General features: G+C 45.5%; 1 protein-coding gene across 1 annotated transcript in view; it reads left to right on the top strand.

The window, feature by feature from the left end:
• The window catches only part of LOC120924706 (disintegrin and metalloproteinase domain-containing protein 10-like), a 54,865-nt gene that overhangs the window by 34,268 nt on the left and 6,522 nt on the right, over nucleotides 1-14,075 (top strand). The window contains exons 12-15 of the mRNA XM_040335723.1: nucleotides 841-1,024; nucleotides 3,901-4,000; nucleotides 5,399-5,616; nucleotides 12,123-12,219. Coding sequence (XP_040191657.1) covers nucleotides 841-1,024; nucleotides 3,901-4,000; nucleotides 5,399-5,616; nucleotides 12,123-12,219 — 599 coding nt within the window. The remainder of the gene's footprint in view (nucleotides 1-840; nucleotides 1,025-3,900; nucleotides 4,001-5,398; nucleotides 5,617-12,122; nucleotides 12,220-14,075) is intronic.

Raw genomic sequence — 14,075 nt, forward strand, 5'->3', positions numbered from 1 at the left:
GGGCACAGGTGAAGCGGCATTGTTGGGCACAGTTAGGCTGCATTGTTGGGCATAGGTGAAGCGGCATTGTTGGGCACAGTTAGGCTGCATTGTTGGGCACAGGTAGATTGCATTGTTGGACACAGGTAGGCTGCATTGTTGGGCACAGGTAGGCTGCATTGTTGGGCACAGGTAGGCTGCATTGTTGGGCACAGGTAGGCTGTATTGTTGGGCACAGTTAGGCTGCATTGTTGGGCACAGGTGAAGCAGCATTGATGGACACAGGTGAAGCGGCATTGATGGGCACAGGCTGCATTGTTGGGTACAGATGGGCTGCATTGTTGAGCATAGGTGAAGCGGCATTGTTGGGCACAGTTAGGCTGCATTATTGGGTACAGGTAGGGTGCATTGTTGGGTACAGGTAGGGTGCATTGTTGGGTACAGGTGAAGTGGCATTGTTGGGCACAGTTAGGCTGCATTGTTGGGTACAGGTAGGCTGCATTGTTGAGCATAGGTGAAGTGGCCTTGTTGGGCATAGGTAGGCTGCATTGTTGGGCACAGATGAAGTGGCATTGTTGGGCACAGGTGAAGTAGCATTGTTGGGCACAGGTGAGGCTACACTGATGGGCACTGATAAAGTTGTTAATATTTATTTTTGTAACTTTATTCTGCATAAAACCTGTGTGTGTGTGTGTGTGTGTGTGTATATATATACTGTATATACACACTGTACATTTGCATATAATGATTACATTGTATATCTAGTGGGGGACTTGCAGCCTGACACACTGTGTGTATATATATATATATATATATATATATGTAATGTATACCTAGTAGTCTATAACCTCTTCCCTTCAGTCCCAGCCAAGGACAATGCTGCAGTCAGCTGTGTGAGCTCAAAGCTAAAGGAGAACGATGTCGCGATGAGGCGGAATGCACTTTTGCGGACGTCTGCACAGGAGTGTCAGCCAAATGCCCCGCCCCCACCCAGAAGAACAACTACACCTTGTGCAAATACGGGACCAGAATATGTCTGAATGGGGTAAGAGGATAAAACTCTATTAGAAGTCATTTCTCCGGATGTTCTGCTATTATCAGTATACAACGCAGTGTGTATGTAGTCTGAGTGCGTATGCCTGGGGGCTTTGTAATCACTGGCCCAGATTCAAGAAGCAATTGCGCCTGTGTAACCATAAGTTACACAGCGCAATTGCTTACTTGCCCCGGCGTAACGAATGCTCCTGATTCAGGAACCTCGTTACACCGACTGCAGCCTAAGATATGCTCGGCATAAGGCTCTTATGCCCGCATATCTTAGGCCGCATTCTTGCGATGGCCGCTAGGTGGCGTTCCCGTTGTGCTCAGCGTCTAGTATGCAAATTGCATACTAACGCCGATTCACAACGTTGCGCGAGCCCTGCGTACGCAGTTTACGTTGTTTCCGTACGTCGGTTTTCGCGTAAGGCTACCCCTGCTATTAGCAGGCACAGCCAATGTTACGTATACCCGTCGTTCCCACGTCGCAAAATTAGAAATTTACGTACTTTGCGTAAGTGATTCGTGAATGGCGCTGGACGCCATTCACGTTCACTTTGAAGCAAATGACGTCCTTGCGACGTCATTTGCCGCAATGCACGTCGGGAAAGTTTCCCGACGGAGCATGCGCTCTATGACCCGCCCCCTACGGGATCATTTAAATTGCGCGCGCTTACACCGGCCATTTGCTGGCGCGCCCGCGCAATTTACGGAGCTACTGCTCCGTGAATCAAGGGCAGCGCAGTAAATGTTGCCCTGCGCCTCTGTAAAAAAAGCGCAATTCTACCTGAATCCAGCCCAGTGATACCTGCATGATACCCACTAGACATGTGCACTGCTGAAAAATTTGTTCATTTTCGTTTCAGTTTCATTCGTTTTTGTTTTTTTTAGCTTTTTTCGGAAATTCAAAAATTCGGAAATCCAAAAATTTAGAATAGGGAAATTTGGAAATTCAAATATTCGGAAAAATTTGAAAATCCAAATTTTCAAATTTTTGAATTTTCATATTCAGAATTTCCCAATTTTCGAAATTTTTGAATTTCCAAAATTTAAATTTTCTGAAATTTCAGAATTCTAAAAAGTAAAAGTGTTAAATGTAAGTATGGCCTACGTGTAAATATAAAAAACAATTCCGCGCCCAAAAAAATATTTATTTATATTATTAAACAATAATTTGGGTGTCCATGTAAAGGTCCCAAACACACAATGGGCTAGATTCAGGTAGCTGCGCGCATTATTACGGCGGCGCAGCGTATCGTATTTACGCTGCGCCGCCGTAAGTTATAGAGGCAAGTGCTGTATTCACAAAGCACTTGCCTCCTAACTTACGGCGGCGTATCGTAAATGGGGCCGGCGTAAGCACGCCGAATTCAAATGAGGATGAGGGGGGCGTGTTTTATTTAAATTAATGTTGACCCTGCGTATTTTACGCATGCGCCGTTCGTGAAAGAATCCCAGTGCGCATGCTCGAAATTCCGCCGCAAATCGTCATTGCTTTCGACGTGAACGTAAATTTTGTCCAGCCCTATTCGCGAACGACTTACGCAAACAACGTAAAATTTTCAAAACTCGACGCGGGAACGACGTCCATACTTGGCATTGGCTGCGCCTTCTAATAGCAGGAGTAACCTTACGCCGAAAAAGCCCAACGTAAACGACGTAACTAAATTGCGCCGGGCGTACGTACGTTTGTGAATCGGCGTATCTAGGTAATTTGCATATTCTACGCCGAAAACAACGGAAGTGCCCCTATCGGCCAGCGTAAAATTGCACACAATTATACGCTGCCGTATTCAAGTTACGTCGGCGGAGGAAGCCTATTTTTTCAACGTATCTGCCTTTTAGAATCGGCGTAAAGATACGATGGCGCAGATTTGAAATTACGGCGGCGTATCTGGAGATACGCCGCCGTATCTGGTTGCTGAATCTAGCCCAATGTGTGCTAAGCTGCTCCCCTAGAAAGTGATGAAGTGTATGTGACTTCTATCTGATGCGTGCTAAAAAGTGTACTGGGGGCGCTATAGAGTAATATGTAATTACACAACTTATCCTATGGGACTTTATTAGTTACTATCGAATTATTGATTGATTTATCACGTACAACAGGACACATTTTTATTAATTTACTTGTTGTTGCATATTATAGGATAAGTTGTGTAATTACATATTACTCTATATGGCCTACGTGTGTCTACGTGTTCCTGTTCTAAGTCAATTTTATAATTTTTTGGATTCACAGGACACAATTTAAAACATCAGACAAAGCTATAATGAGGGAGGGAGGAGGGGGAGGAGTAACAACTCATGTGTGTATTTATTTCTACTTGAGCTACTGAGCTCTGTAAGCTCTATTAACTGAGAGCGCCATGTACTGTCTGGGTAGGGGAAAGATAATGTTCATATGCAATAGAACTTTTGAATTTCCCAATTTCCGAAATTCCAAATTTCCGAAATTCCAAATTTCCGAAATTCCAAATTTCCGAAAATTCCAAATTTTGGAAATTCGGAAATTCTACATTTTGGAAATTCGGAAATTCGAAATTTTGGAAATTGGAAAATTCGAAATTTTGGAAATTCGAAATTTTGGAAATTGGAAAATTCAAAATTTTGGAAATTTGAAATTTTGGAAATTCGAAAATTCTAAATTTTGGAAATTCGAAAATTCTAAATTTTGGAAATGTGAAATTTTGGAAATTCAAAATTTTGAAACTTCAGGATCGTTCAGAGTTATAGGAGAAGTCTGGAGATAATGGACATACAATGTGGAAATGAATATATGATGTTACAATGTAACCTTCTTAGTGGATGAGATTTTCATTTTGGGGCGGAGTTTTGCTTTATTACCCACCAATGACTGTATTGCATCTTCTTTTTTTTCCTTAGGTGTGCAGCAAGTCTGTTTGTGTGAAATTCGGTTTAGAACAATGTGATTGTGCCACAGAGAACACGTTTGAGATGTGCCAGCTGTGCTGCCAGATGCCAGGTAACCACAAAGTGACTGGCAATGAAGCTGGCTACGCTTTGCACCCTGATGAAGTCTCCTTTAACCACTAAAAACCCGGACCTTTAGGCAGCTAAAGGACCCGGCCAGTTTTTGCGATTCGGCACTGCGTGGCTTTAACTGACAATTGCGCGGTCAAAATTGGCGTCCTTTTTTCCCCACAAATAGAGCTTTCTTTTGGTGGTATTTGATCACCTCTGCGGTTTTTATTTCTTGCGCTATAAACAAAAATAGAGCGACAATTTTGAAAAAAAAGCAATATTTTTTACTTTTTGCTATAATAAATATCCCCCAAAAACATATATACAAATTTATTTTTTCCTCAGTTTAGGCCGATACGTATTCTTCTACCTATTTTTGGTCAAAAAAATCGCAATAAGCATTTATCGTTTAGTTTGCGCAAAATTTATAGCGTTTATAAAATAGGGGATAGTTATATTGCATTTTTATAATTTTTTTTTTTTTACTACTAATGGTGGCGATCAGCGATTTTTTTCATGACTGCGACATTATGGCGGACACTTCGGACAATTTTGACACATTTTTGGGACCATTGTCATTTTCACAGCAAAAAATGCATTTAAATTGCATTGTTTATTGTGAAAATGACAGTTGCAGTTTGGGAGTTAACCACAAGGGGGCGCTAAAGGGGTTAGGTGTGACCTCATTTGTGTTTCTAACTGTAGGGGGGCGGGGCTGGACATGTGACATCATTGATTGCGGTTCCCTATAAAAGGGAACACACGATCAATGACGGCGCCACAGTGAAGAGCGGAGAAGCTGTGTTTACACACACCTCTCCCCGTTCTTCAGCTCCGGGGACCGATCCGGGAATCCAGCGGCGATCGGGTGCGCGGGTCCCGCGGTCACGGAGCTTCGGACCGGGTCGCTGGGCACTTAAAGAGGACGTACCTGTACGAGCTTGTGCCCAGCCGTGCCATTCTGCCGACGTATATCTGCAGGAGGCGTCCCTTAAGTGGTTAATCTCTTCCATACCGCCTTACGCACATTTACTGCGGCAAGGCGGCCCGTCTGCGCGAAACGACATCCCTGTAAGGGCAGTGTTGGCAACCCCACCAAAGTGAAATTTACTGGCAGGATGCCAAAATTTACAATCGGCACCAAAAAGATCAGAAAGATAGAGAACAGGTTGTCTATATAAGGTCCGTTGGACTTCCGACTAAAAAAGTCAGATGGAGGCTACACACGGCTGGACTTTCCGAGGAAAAAAAAAACGTCTGACTTTTTTTCTTGGAAAGTCCGGCCGTGTGTACGAGGCATAAGGGAGCATGTGCCCGCTGTTAAATGAGGTGGATGAGGGCAGTTGGATGTCCTTATACCATAAATTGCGACCATTATCTTTTCGCTCTTCTCTAACAGACGACCCGTCCTCCTGCAAAAGTACGAAATCTCCAGGGCTGTCCCACTTCTTCAATAGGGCCGCGATAATCCTTTCGCCAGGGGCCCCTTGTGGACAGAGGCAAGGCTACTGTGATAAATTCCACATCTGCCGCTTTGTTGATGCCGATGGGCCCATAGCCAGACTGAAGAATTCCTTCCTGAGGGTGATAGAGCGGGACCCGGCGGCGTGGATGAAGGTAAGCTCTTCCAAATACAAATATTGGCCAAAGCCGGACATTTAGTTATGTAATAGGTTCATTTTTCTAGTAGCAGTGCCCCCAAAAAGTGTTATCTATCATGGGTATTAGATGAGCACAGGTCTTAAGGGTTTAACCACTTAAGAACCCGGACCTTTATGCAGGTAAAGGACCTGGCCAGTTTTTGCGATTCGTCACTGCGCCGCTTTAACTGACAATTGCGCGGTCATGCGACGTGGCTCCCAAACAAAATTGGCGTCCTTTTTTCCCACAAATAGAGATTTCTTTTGGTGGTATTTGATCACCTCTGCGGTTTTTATTTTTTGCGCTATAAACAAAAATAGAGCGACAATTTTGAAAAAAATTCTATATTTTTTACCTTTTGCTATAAAAAAATATGCCCCAAAAATATATAAAAACACATTTTTTTCCTCAGTTTAGGCCGATACGTATTCTTCTACCTATTTTTGGTAAAAAAATCGCAATAAGCGTTTATCGATTGGTTTGCGCAAAATGTATAGCGTTTACAAAATAGGAGATAGTTTTATTGCATTTTTATTATTATTTTTTTTTTTTACTACTAATAGCGGCGATCAGCGATTTTTTTCGTGACTGCGACATTATGGCGGACACATCGGACAATTTTGACACATTTTTGGGAGCATTGTCATTGTCACAGCAAAAAATGCTATAAAAATGCACTGATTACTGTGAAAATGACAATTGCAGTTTGGGAGTTAACCACTAGGGGGCGCTGTAGGGGTTATGTGTGACCTCATATGTTTTTCTAACTGTAGGGGGGCGGGGCTGGACGTGTGACGTCATCGATTGTGATTCCCTATATCAGGGAACACACGATCAATGAAGCTGCCACTGTGAAGAACACAGCTCTCCCCGTTCTTCAGCTCCGGGGCCCCGATCGCGGGACACCGGCGGCGATCGGGTCCGCGGCTGCGGTCACGGAGCTTCGGACCGGGTCGCGACCCACGGCTGGGCACTTAAAAAGGAGGTACAGGTAGGTGCTTGTGCCCAGCCGTGGCATTCTGACGACATATATCTGCAGTTGGCGGTCCTTAAGTGTTTAATATAACCACCACAGTCCCGAGCCTCTTTTTCTGAGATTTGGTGTTTACAAGTTAAAAACATTTTTTTTTGCTAGCAAATTACTAAAAACTATGGGCCAGATCCACGTAGCCTGGCGCATTGTTGCGTCCGGCGTAGCGTATCTCTGATACACTACGCCGCTGTAACTTACAGCGTATTTTCCTTATCCTCAAAGAATTTGCGCCGTAAGTTACGGCGGCGTAGTGTAACTTTGGCGACGTAAGGGCGCGCACTTCAAATAGATGTGATGGGGGCGTGTTTTATGTAAATACGTCTTGACACCGACGTAAATGACGTTTTTTTTTTACGGCGCATGCGCCGTCCGTGGGGGTATCCCAGTGCGCATGCTCAAAATTAACCCGCAACAAGCCAATGCGTACGACGTGAACGTCATTCTACATAAAGCCCTATTCGCGAACGACTTACGCAAACGACGTAAAAAATAAAAAATTTGACATGGGAACGACGGCCATACTTAACATAGGATACGCCTCATATAGCAGGGGTAACTATACGCCGAAAAAAGCCTTACGGAAAAGAGGTAAAAAAAATGCGCCGGCCGGACGTACGTTCGTGGATCGCCGTATCTAGATAATTTGCATACTTAACGCGGAAATCGACGGAAACGCCACCTAGCGGCCAGTGTAAATATGCACCTTAGATCCGACGGCGTACTAAGACGTACGCCAGTCGGATCTATCCCAGCTTCAGGCGTATCTTGTTTTGTGGAAACAAAATAAAGATACGCCGGAGCAAACTAGAAGTTACGCGGCGTATCAATAGATACACCAGCGTAACTTCTTTGTGGATCTGCCCCTATATATATATATTTATATATATATATATATATATATATATATATATATATAATGTTTGGGGGTTCTAACACCCTAGAGAATAAAATGGCGGTCGTTGCAATACTTTCTGTCACACTGTACTTGCGCAGCGGTCTTACAAGCGTACTTTTTTGGGGGGGAAAAAAACAAAATCACTTTTTTGAATTAAAAAATAAAACAACAGTAAAGTTAGCCCAATTTTTTTTGATATATTGTGAAAGATAATGTTATGCCCAGTATATTGATACCCAACATGTCACTCTTCAAAATTGCGCTCCGCTCGTTAAATGGCTACAATTTTTTTTTTTTTTTTAAATTTCCCTAGGCGACGCTTAAAAAATTCTACAGCTTGCCTGTTTTGAGTTACAGAGGAGGTCTATAATTATTGCTCTCGCTCTATCGATCGCGGCGATACCTCACATGTGTGGGTTGAACACCGCTTTCATATGCAGGCGCTGCTCACATACTGTATGCGTTCGCTTCTGCACGCAAGCTTGGTGTGTCTCCCGCCGCCGATAAAAGTGATCTTGGGGTGAATCTGCCGCAGAGACCACTTTTATCTGAAAGAGAACCGCCGGCCCTTGAAGAGGATACCGGGCTTATGGTAGCTAGCTGCTACCATAACAAAGTTATTCCTCTTCAAAGGCAGGATGTATATAGTCGTACGGCGGGAAATGTAGCCCCCCCAATGTAGTGGTCCCGTCTCTCCTCTCCCATGCCGCCATCTTGGATGTGCAGAAGATCTTTGCCCGTTCTTTAGGACCTGGCAGGGCCCTGAGGCATGTCTGCGCACATGGGGGGGAAGGGAGGTTTCTCTTGCATGTGGTATTTGGGGCCAGAAATCACGGGGCACCATACAGCCTACCTGACGGGGGCCCCTTCAACCCCACCCATGGCCCCTCCCCAGACCCCGCCCTTGAAACAAAGTGCAGGTTTGTCTACAAGTGGTATTTATTTTTCATGGCATGGGTGGCACTGTCTCTCCAGCACATTATGGCATTGGCGGCATGGGTGGCACTGTCTTTTGCAGGCAGGACATGCGTTATGGGCCATAACGCATGTGCTACATGCAGACAGTGCCACCCATGCCGCCAATGCCATATTGTGCTGGAGAGACAGTGGCACCCATGTCTCCAATCGCATAATGTACTGCAGACAGTGCCACCCATGCCATGCCGCCAATGCCATATTGTGTTGCAGACAGTGCCACCCATGCCACTAATGGCATAATGCCATTGGTAGCATGGGTGGCACTGTCTGCAGCACATTATGGCATTGGCGGCATGGGTGGCACTGTCTGCAGCACATTATGACATTGGCGGCATGGGCGGCACTGTGCAGCACATTATGGCATTGGCGGCATGGGTGGCACTGTCTGCAGCACATTATGACATTGGCGGCATGGGTGGCACTGTGCAGCACATTATGGCATGGGCGGCACTGTGCAGCACATTATGGCATTGGCGGCATGGGTGGCACTGTCTGCAGCACATTATGACATTGGCGGCATGGGCGGCACTGTGCAGCACATTATGGCATTGGCGGCATGGGTAGCACTGTCTGCAGCACATTATGGCATTGGCAGCATGGGTGGCACTGTCTGCAGCACATTATGGCATTGGGGGCATGGGTGGCACTGTCTTTGCAGGCAGCACATGCGTTATGGGCCACAATGCATGTGCTACCCACAAACAGTGCCAATTGATAGTCTGCAGATAGATGTCAGAAAAAGAAAACTTAAAAAGTAAAGGGGGGGGCGGGTGTTGATGTTCGGTCATGGCTGGAGGATTATTTATTTATTTTTTCTACATTAGTTATCTGTTCAGGTTGCCCGGGGCCCCCTGCTGACCGGGCCCAGTACAACAGGACCAGTTGTACTGGCTTATCAGTGGCCCTGTCTGGGGCCTTCACACCTCTAACGTCTGTGCTGGAAGTCTCCTTAGATGCCCTGAATGACTCTCCCGGGTCCCAAAGTCCTTTACCGCATCTTTGCATGTGCAGAATCCTGAGTACTGTACAGTGGAACCTCAGATTGCGAGTATTATCCGTTCCAGGAGAATTCTCGTAATCCAAAATACTTGCATGTCAAAGCGAGTTTCCTCATTAAAGTCAACGGAAATGAAAATAATTTGTTCCACATTGACTTCAATGGCATGCAATACCACATGTGGCCAGAGGTGGGAGGGGGCGCCGGAGAGTCGCGGAAACGGCCGTAAAGGTCCGAGGACACCTCGGCTGCCTCAGACTCTGTTCCCGAAGCTTGCCAAAGTCAGCCGAGCTGTGTATGTTCCGTGCATTTCTGAACGGTGTAAAACGGCTGCGATCGCCCCCCCCCCCACCTAAGGCCAAACACGGTACTGCTTTGGCCGCTTTGGCCTGAATCCTGCTCGTTTTGTGAGACAACACTCGCAAACCAATTTCCGATTTTTAAAAAGACTGCGCTCGTATTGCGAAACGCTCATTAACTGCGTTACTTGCAATCCGAGATTCCACTGTATGTTGGCAAAACTGCCTCCTGGTGTGTGTTACATGGACATGCTAGGAGACAGCAGGGAACGCTTGGTCATTCTTACCTAGGTGAGAAGAAGTAAGTGCTGCCGTGTGGCACTAAAAAAGGTCCAAAAGCATTTAAAAGGTAATCTTTAACTGTTGGGGTGGGGGGCAGGGCTGCTATTAGAAACCATGGGGATACAGCCAACCTGACCCCCCCACCCCCTAAATAAACACAGTTTACTATGCTTCAGTTATGAATGAATACAGTGAATGATTGGTACCGATCACTCATTGTGTTCATTCCGGACAGAAGGGGATGGTAATTATGACATATTTACCGTAACCTTCCCCCACTCTCCATCCTAAATGATCCCATTGCCGGTAGGAGAGAGAGCACTGTGGGGGTAAGGAGGAACACAGGAGGCCTAGGCAGCAGGGGGGAACATATGTTGCACAGGGAGGGTGATATGTGTGTGTGGCGGGGGAGGGGGGGTAATTACTGGAACTGATCCCCTGCATGGTTCTCTCTGCAGCAGCTGAAAGCCGGCGTGGGTAGAGGAGAAGAAGCCGGATTTAAGCTGCAGTAGAGAGAACCATACAGGGGAATCCTGTATGGCGCTGATGTCCAACCCTGCCCTCATTTGATTCCTCCTGCTATCTGGGCCTCCCTGCTGACCCGGGCCCCGTACAGGACATCTTTAATAATGATTGGACCCTTGACAAACATTTTCTTGCCCTTCCCCCCCCCGAATCCACTTACCAACTATTGTGCGGGCTCAAGGGGCATCTGCTTTGGGCCCCACAACAACGAATGGGCCTAGGGCAGCTTCCCCTTTTGCCCTGTGTTAAAGACGGCCTTGCCTGTGGTACCCCTTATTCATCTCACCCTTTGCATTGGGGTGTCCCCTGCACTGCAAGGATTAAATGCTCAGTTTTTGCCTGGGGCACCATTAAAAAAGCAGTGTTACCCACCTTATCCCTCGCTCCCCCCAGGCTCCTCCTTTCTGTGAACCCCCCCCCCCCCCCCCCCAATAGCAGCTTCTCTTCGGAAATGAGCAGTTTCAGAAATGAGAAGTTTCAGAAATGAGACGTTTCGGAAATGAGACATTCGGAAATGAGAAGGTTTCGGAAATGAGACGTTTCGGAAATGAAAGGTTTCAGAAATGAGAAGGTTTCGGAAATGAGAAGGTTTCAGAAATGAGAAGGTTTCGGAAATGAGAAGGTTTCGGAAATGAGACGTTTCGGAAATGAGACATTCGGAAATGAGAAGGTTTCGGAAATGAGACGTTTCGGAAATGAAAGGTTTCAGAAATGAGAAGGTTTCGGAAATGAGAAGGTTTCAGAAATGAGAAGGTTTCGGAAATGAGAAGGTTTCGGAAATGAGACGTTTCGGAAATGAGACATTCGGAAATGAGAAGGTTTCGGAAATGAGACGTTTCGGAAATGAAAGGTTTCAGAAATGAGAAGGTTTCAGAAATGAGAAGGTTTCGGAAATGAGACGTTTCGGAAATGAGACGTTTCGGAAATGAGACGTTTCGGAAATGAGACGTTTCGGAAATGAGAAATTTCGGAAATCCGAAAATTCTGATACTCCATTGTTCACACTCTGACATCACCATGTACAGTGCAGGACCAGCAGTCCTGCATTGTGAGTAAGGAAGCCAAGGGCGCGCGTCTACAACCCAGAGGGAAGGAAAGAAAGAAGAGAGCGCCTTCTGCTGGGCAGTGAGGGATAAGGTAAAAAAAAAAGCTTACACAGGGGTTTAGATGACCCGTGTGAGATCGCTGATTGGTCCAATGCTGCCACATGGATTAAGTCACATGGTTCCTCCATACTCATAAGTACCAGCTAATTCCTTCGGATTCTGGGGCTGAATGGAGTGGAGGGGGGGGGGGGGGTGAATATGTGCAGAAGAATAATGCTGCTGGTGGTGGTGGTGGTGGTGTTGGAGGGTTGGTTGGTTGGGTTAAAGAGAACCTGTTGTTTTTGCCTTGTATGGTGGACTGGACAGGTTTGCTGATATCTGTACACAAATCAGAAAACAAACCCTTGACATGTAATTCTTTTCACAGACACGCTGGTGGGCCATACTCCTAATTATATTATCCATGGCGGCTTTGATGTCTGGAACCATTCTGATTTTTGGCAGGACACTTGACTCCAAAATAGGTATATATATATTTTTTTAAAACAAAGAAGCTGCACATACATACAACAATCTGCCTGCATACCCCTATGGATTTCGTCATGGCCACCCCCACCCTTATCCACTTTCTGAAAGAGAAAACATATACTAGTGTGGCGGACAATGTGATGCTAACAGACACTGGCTGGGAGGGGCTCTGATGTCATAGTGACACTAGAACAGTGATCAATGATAATACTGTACACTGTCACTGTACTAATAACACTGGCTGGGAGGGGCTATGATGTCATAGTGACAATAGAACAGTGATAATACTGAACACTGTGACAGTACTAATGACACTGGCTGGGAGGGGCTCTGATGTCATAGTGACATTAGAACAGTGATCAGTGATAATACTGTACACTGTCACTGTACTAATAACACTGGCTGGGAGGGGCTCTGATGTCATAGTGACAGTAGAACAGTGGCTGGGAGGGGCTCTGATGTCATAGTGACACTAGAACGGTGATCAGTGATAATACTGTACACTGTCACTGTACTAATAACACTGGCTGGGAGGGGCTCTGATGTCATAGTGACACTAGAACGGTGATCAGTGATAATACTGTACACTGTCACTGTACTAATAACACTGGCTGGGAGGGGCTCTGATGTCATAGTGACACTAGAATGGTGATCAGTGATAATACTGTACACTGTCACTGTACTAATTGTTGGAGACTGAACATTGTTTCATGCTATGTTATACATTGCTTGGTTTATTTCCCTGTGTATTTGGAGTATGACCACTAGATGTCACTATACACAGATACTCTATCATAATGTTCTATGTGTTAACTATCTGTTACTGCATTTTTCCTGTTATCTATGGTTGTTGTTTTTCTATATCTTGTGTGCTAACATGAGCACCATGCTCTCTGCTGTATGTCTCTTCAATACAAATGAATCCAAGTAAACTGCAGCCATCCATATATGTCTGATTATTCTTTGCATCATCTGCACCAGCCAACAAAGGTTATGGGCCCAGACAACGTGAATCATCAGACAGCTGGAACAGAGGCCTAGTCTTCACCTGCACACCATCTTTGATCAAGCTGCGGAGGAAATCTGCTCTGAGGTATCCAGGCGCTTGGAATACGAGCAAGGTACATTAATCATGGCTAGCAGCGGGGATCTTAAACTGGGGATCACTAAGCTAAATAGTGACAACTACCAGATGTGGAAGTTCAAGATGGAGATGTTGCTGAGCAAAGATGACACATGGGATGTCCTCACCACAGACAGGCCGGATGTAGACAACCAGGAGTGGGATAAGAAAAACAGACAGGCAAGAGCCACAATAGCCCTACTGGTAGAAGATGAACAGCTTATCCACATAAAAGGGGAAGATACTGCCAAAGGTATGTGGAATGCACTCCGTAGATTACATGAGAGCTCTAGCTTAAACAACAAGTTATATTTACTAAGGAAGCTGTACCAGTCCAAACTGACTCCAGAAGGGGATATGCAAGAACATATAAGAAGCGTGCTGGAGATTGTTGCACAACTCAGGGACCTCGGAGAGGAGATCAAAGATAACCATGTGACAGCAATACTTTTATGCAGCCTGCCAGAGTCATACAACCCTCTGATTAATGCATTAGAGACAAGATCTGAAGCAGAACTCACATTACAGTTAGTGAAATCTCGACTTTCAGATGAATACAAGCGCAGAAAGGAGCAAACTTCTCACAGGCAAGAGAGCGATACAGGAGCAGCACTTAAAGCAACAGACACTAAGATGCCAAACTGGAAGGCCAAACGATGTTTCCGGTGTAACAGGGCTGGGCATTTCAAGCGCGACTGTCCATTGTGGAGGAATGAGCAGAGGGAAAAA

This window comes from Rana temporaria, chromosome 1 (genome assembly GCF_905171775.1).
Source record: "Rana temporaria chromosome 1, aRanTem1.1, whole genome shotgun sequence".
NCBI classification, from domain to species: Eukaryota; Metazoa; Chordata; class Amphibia; order Anura; family Ranidae; genus Rana; species Rana temporaria.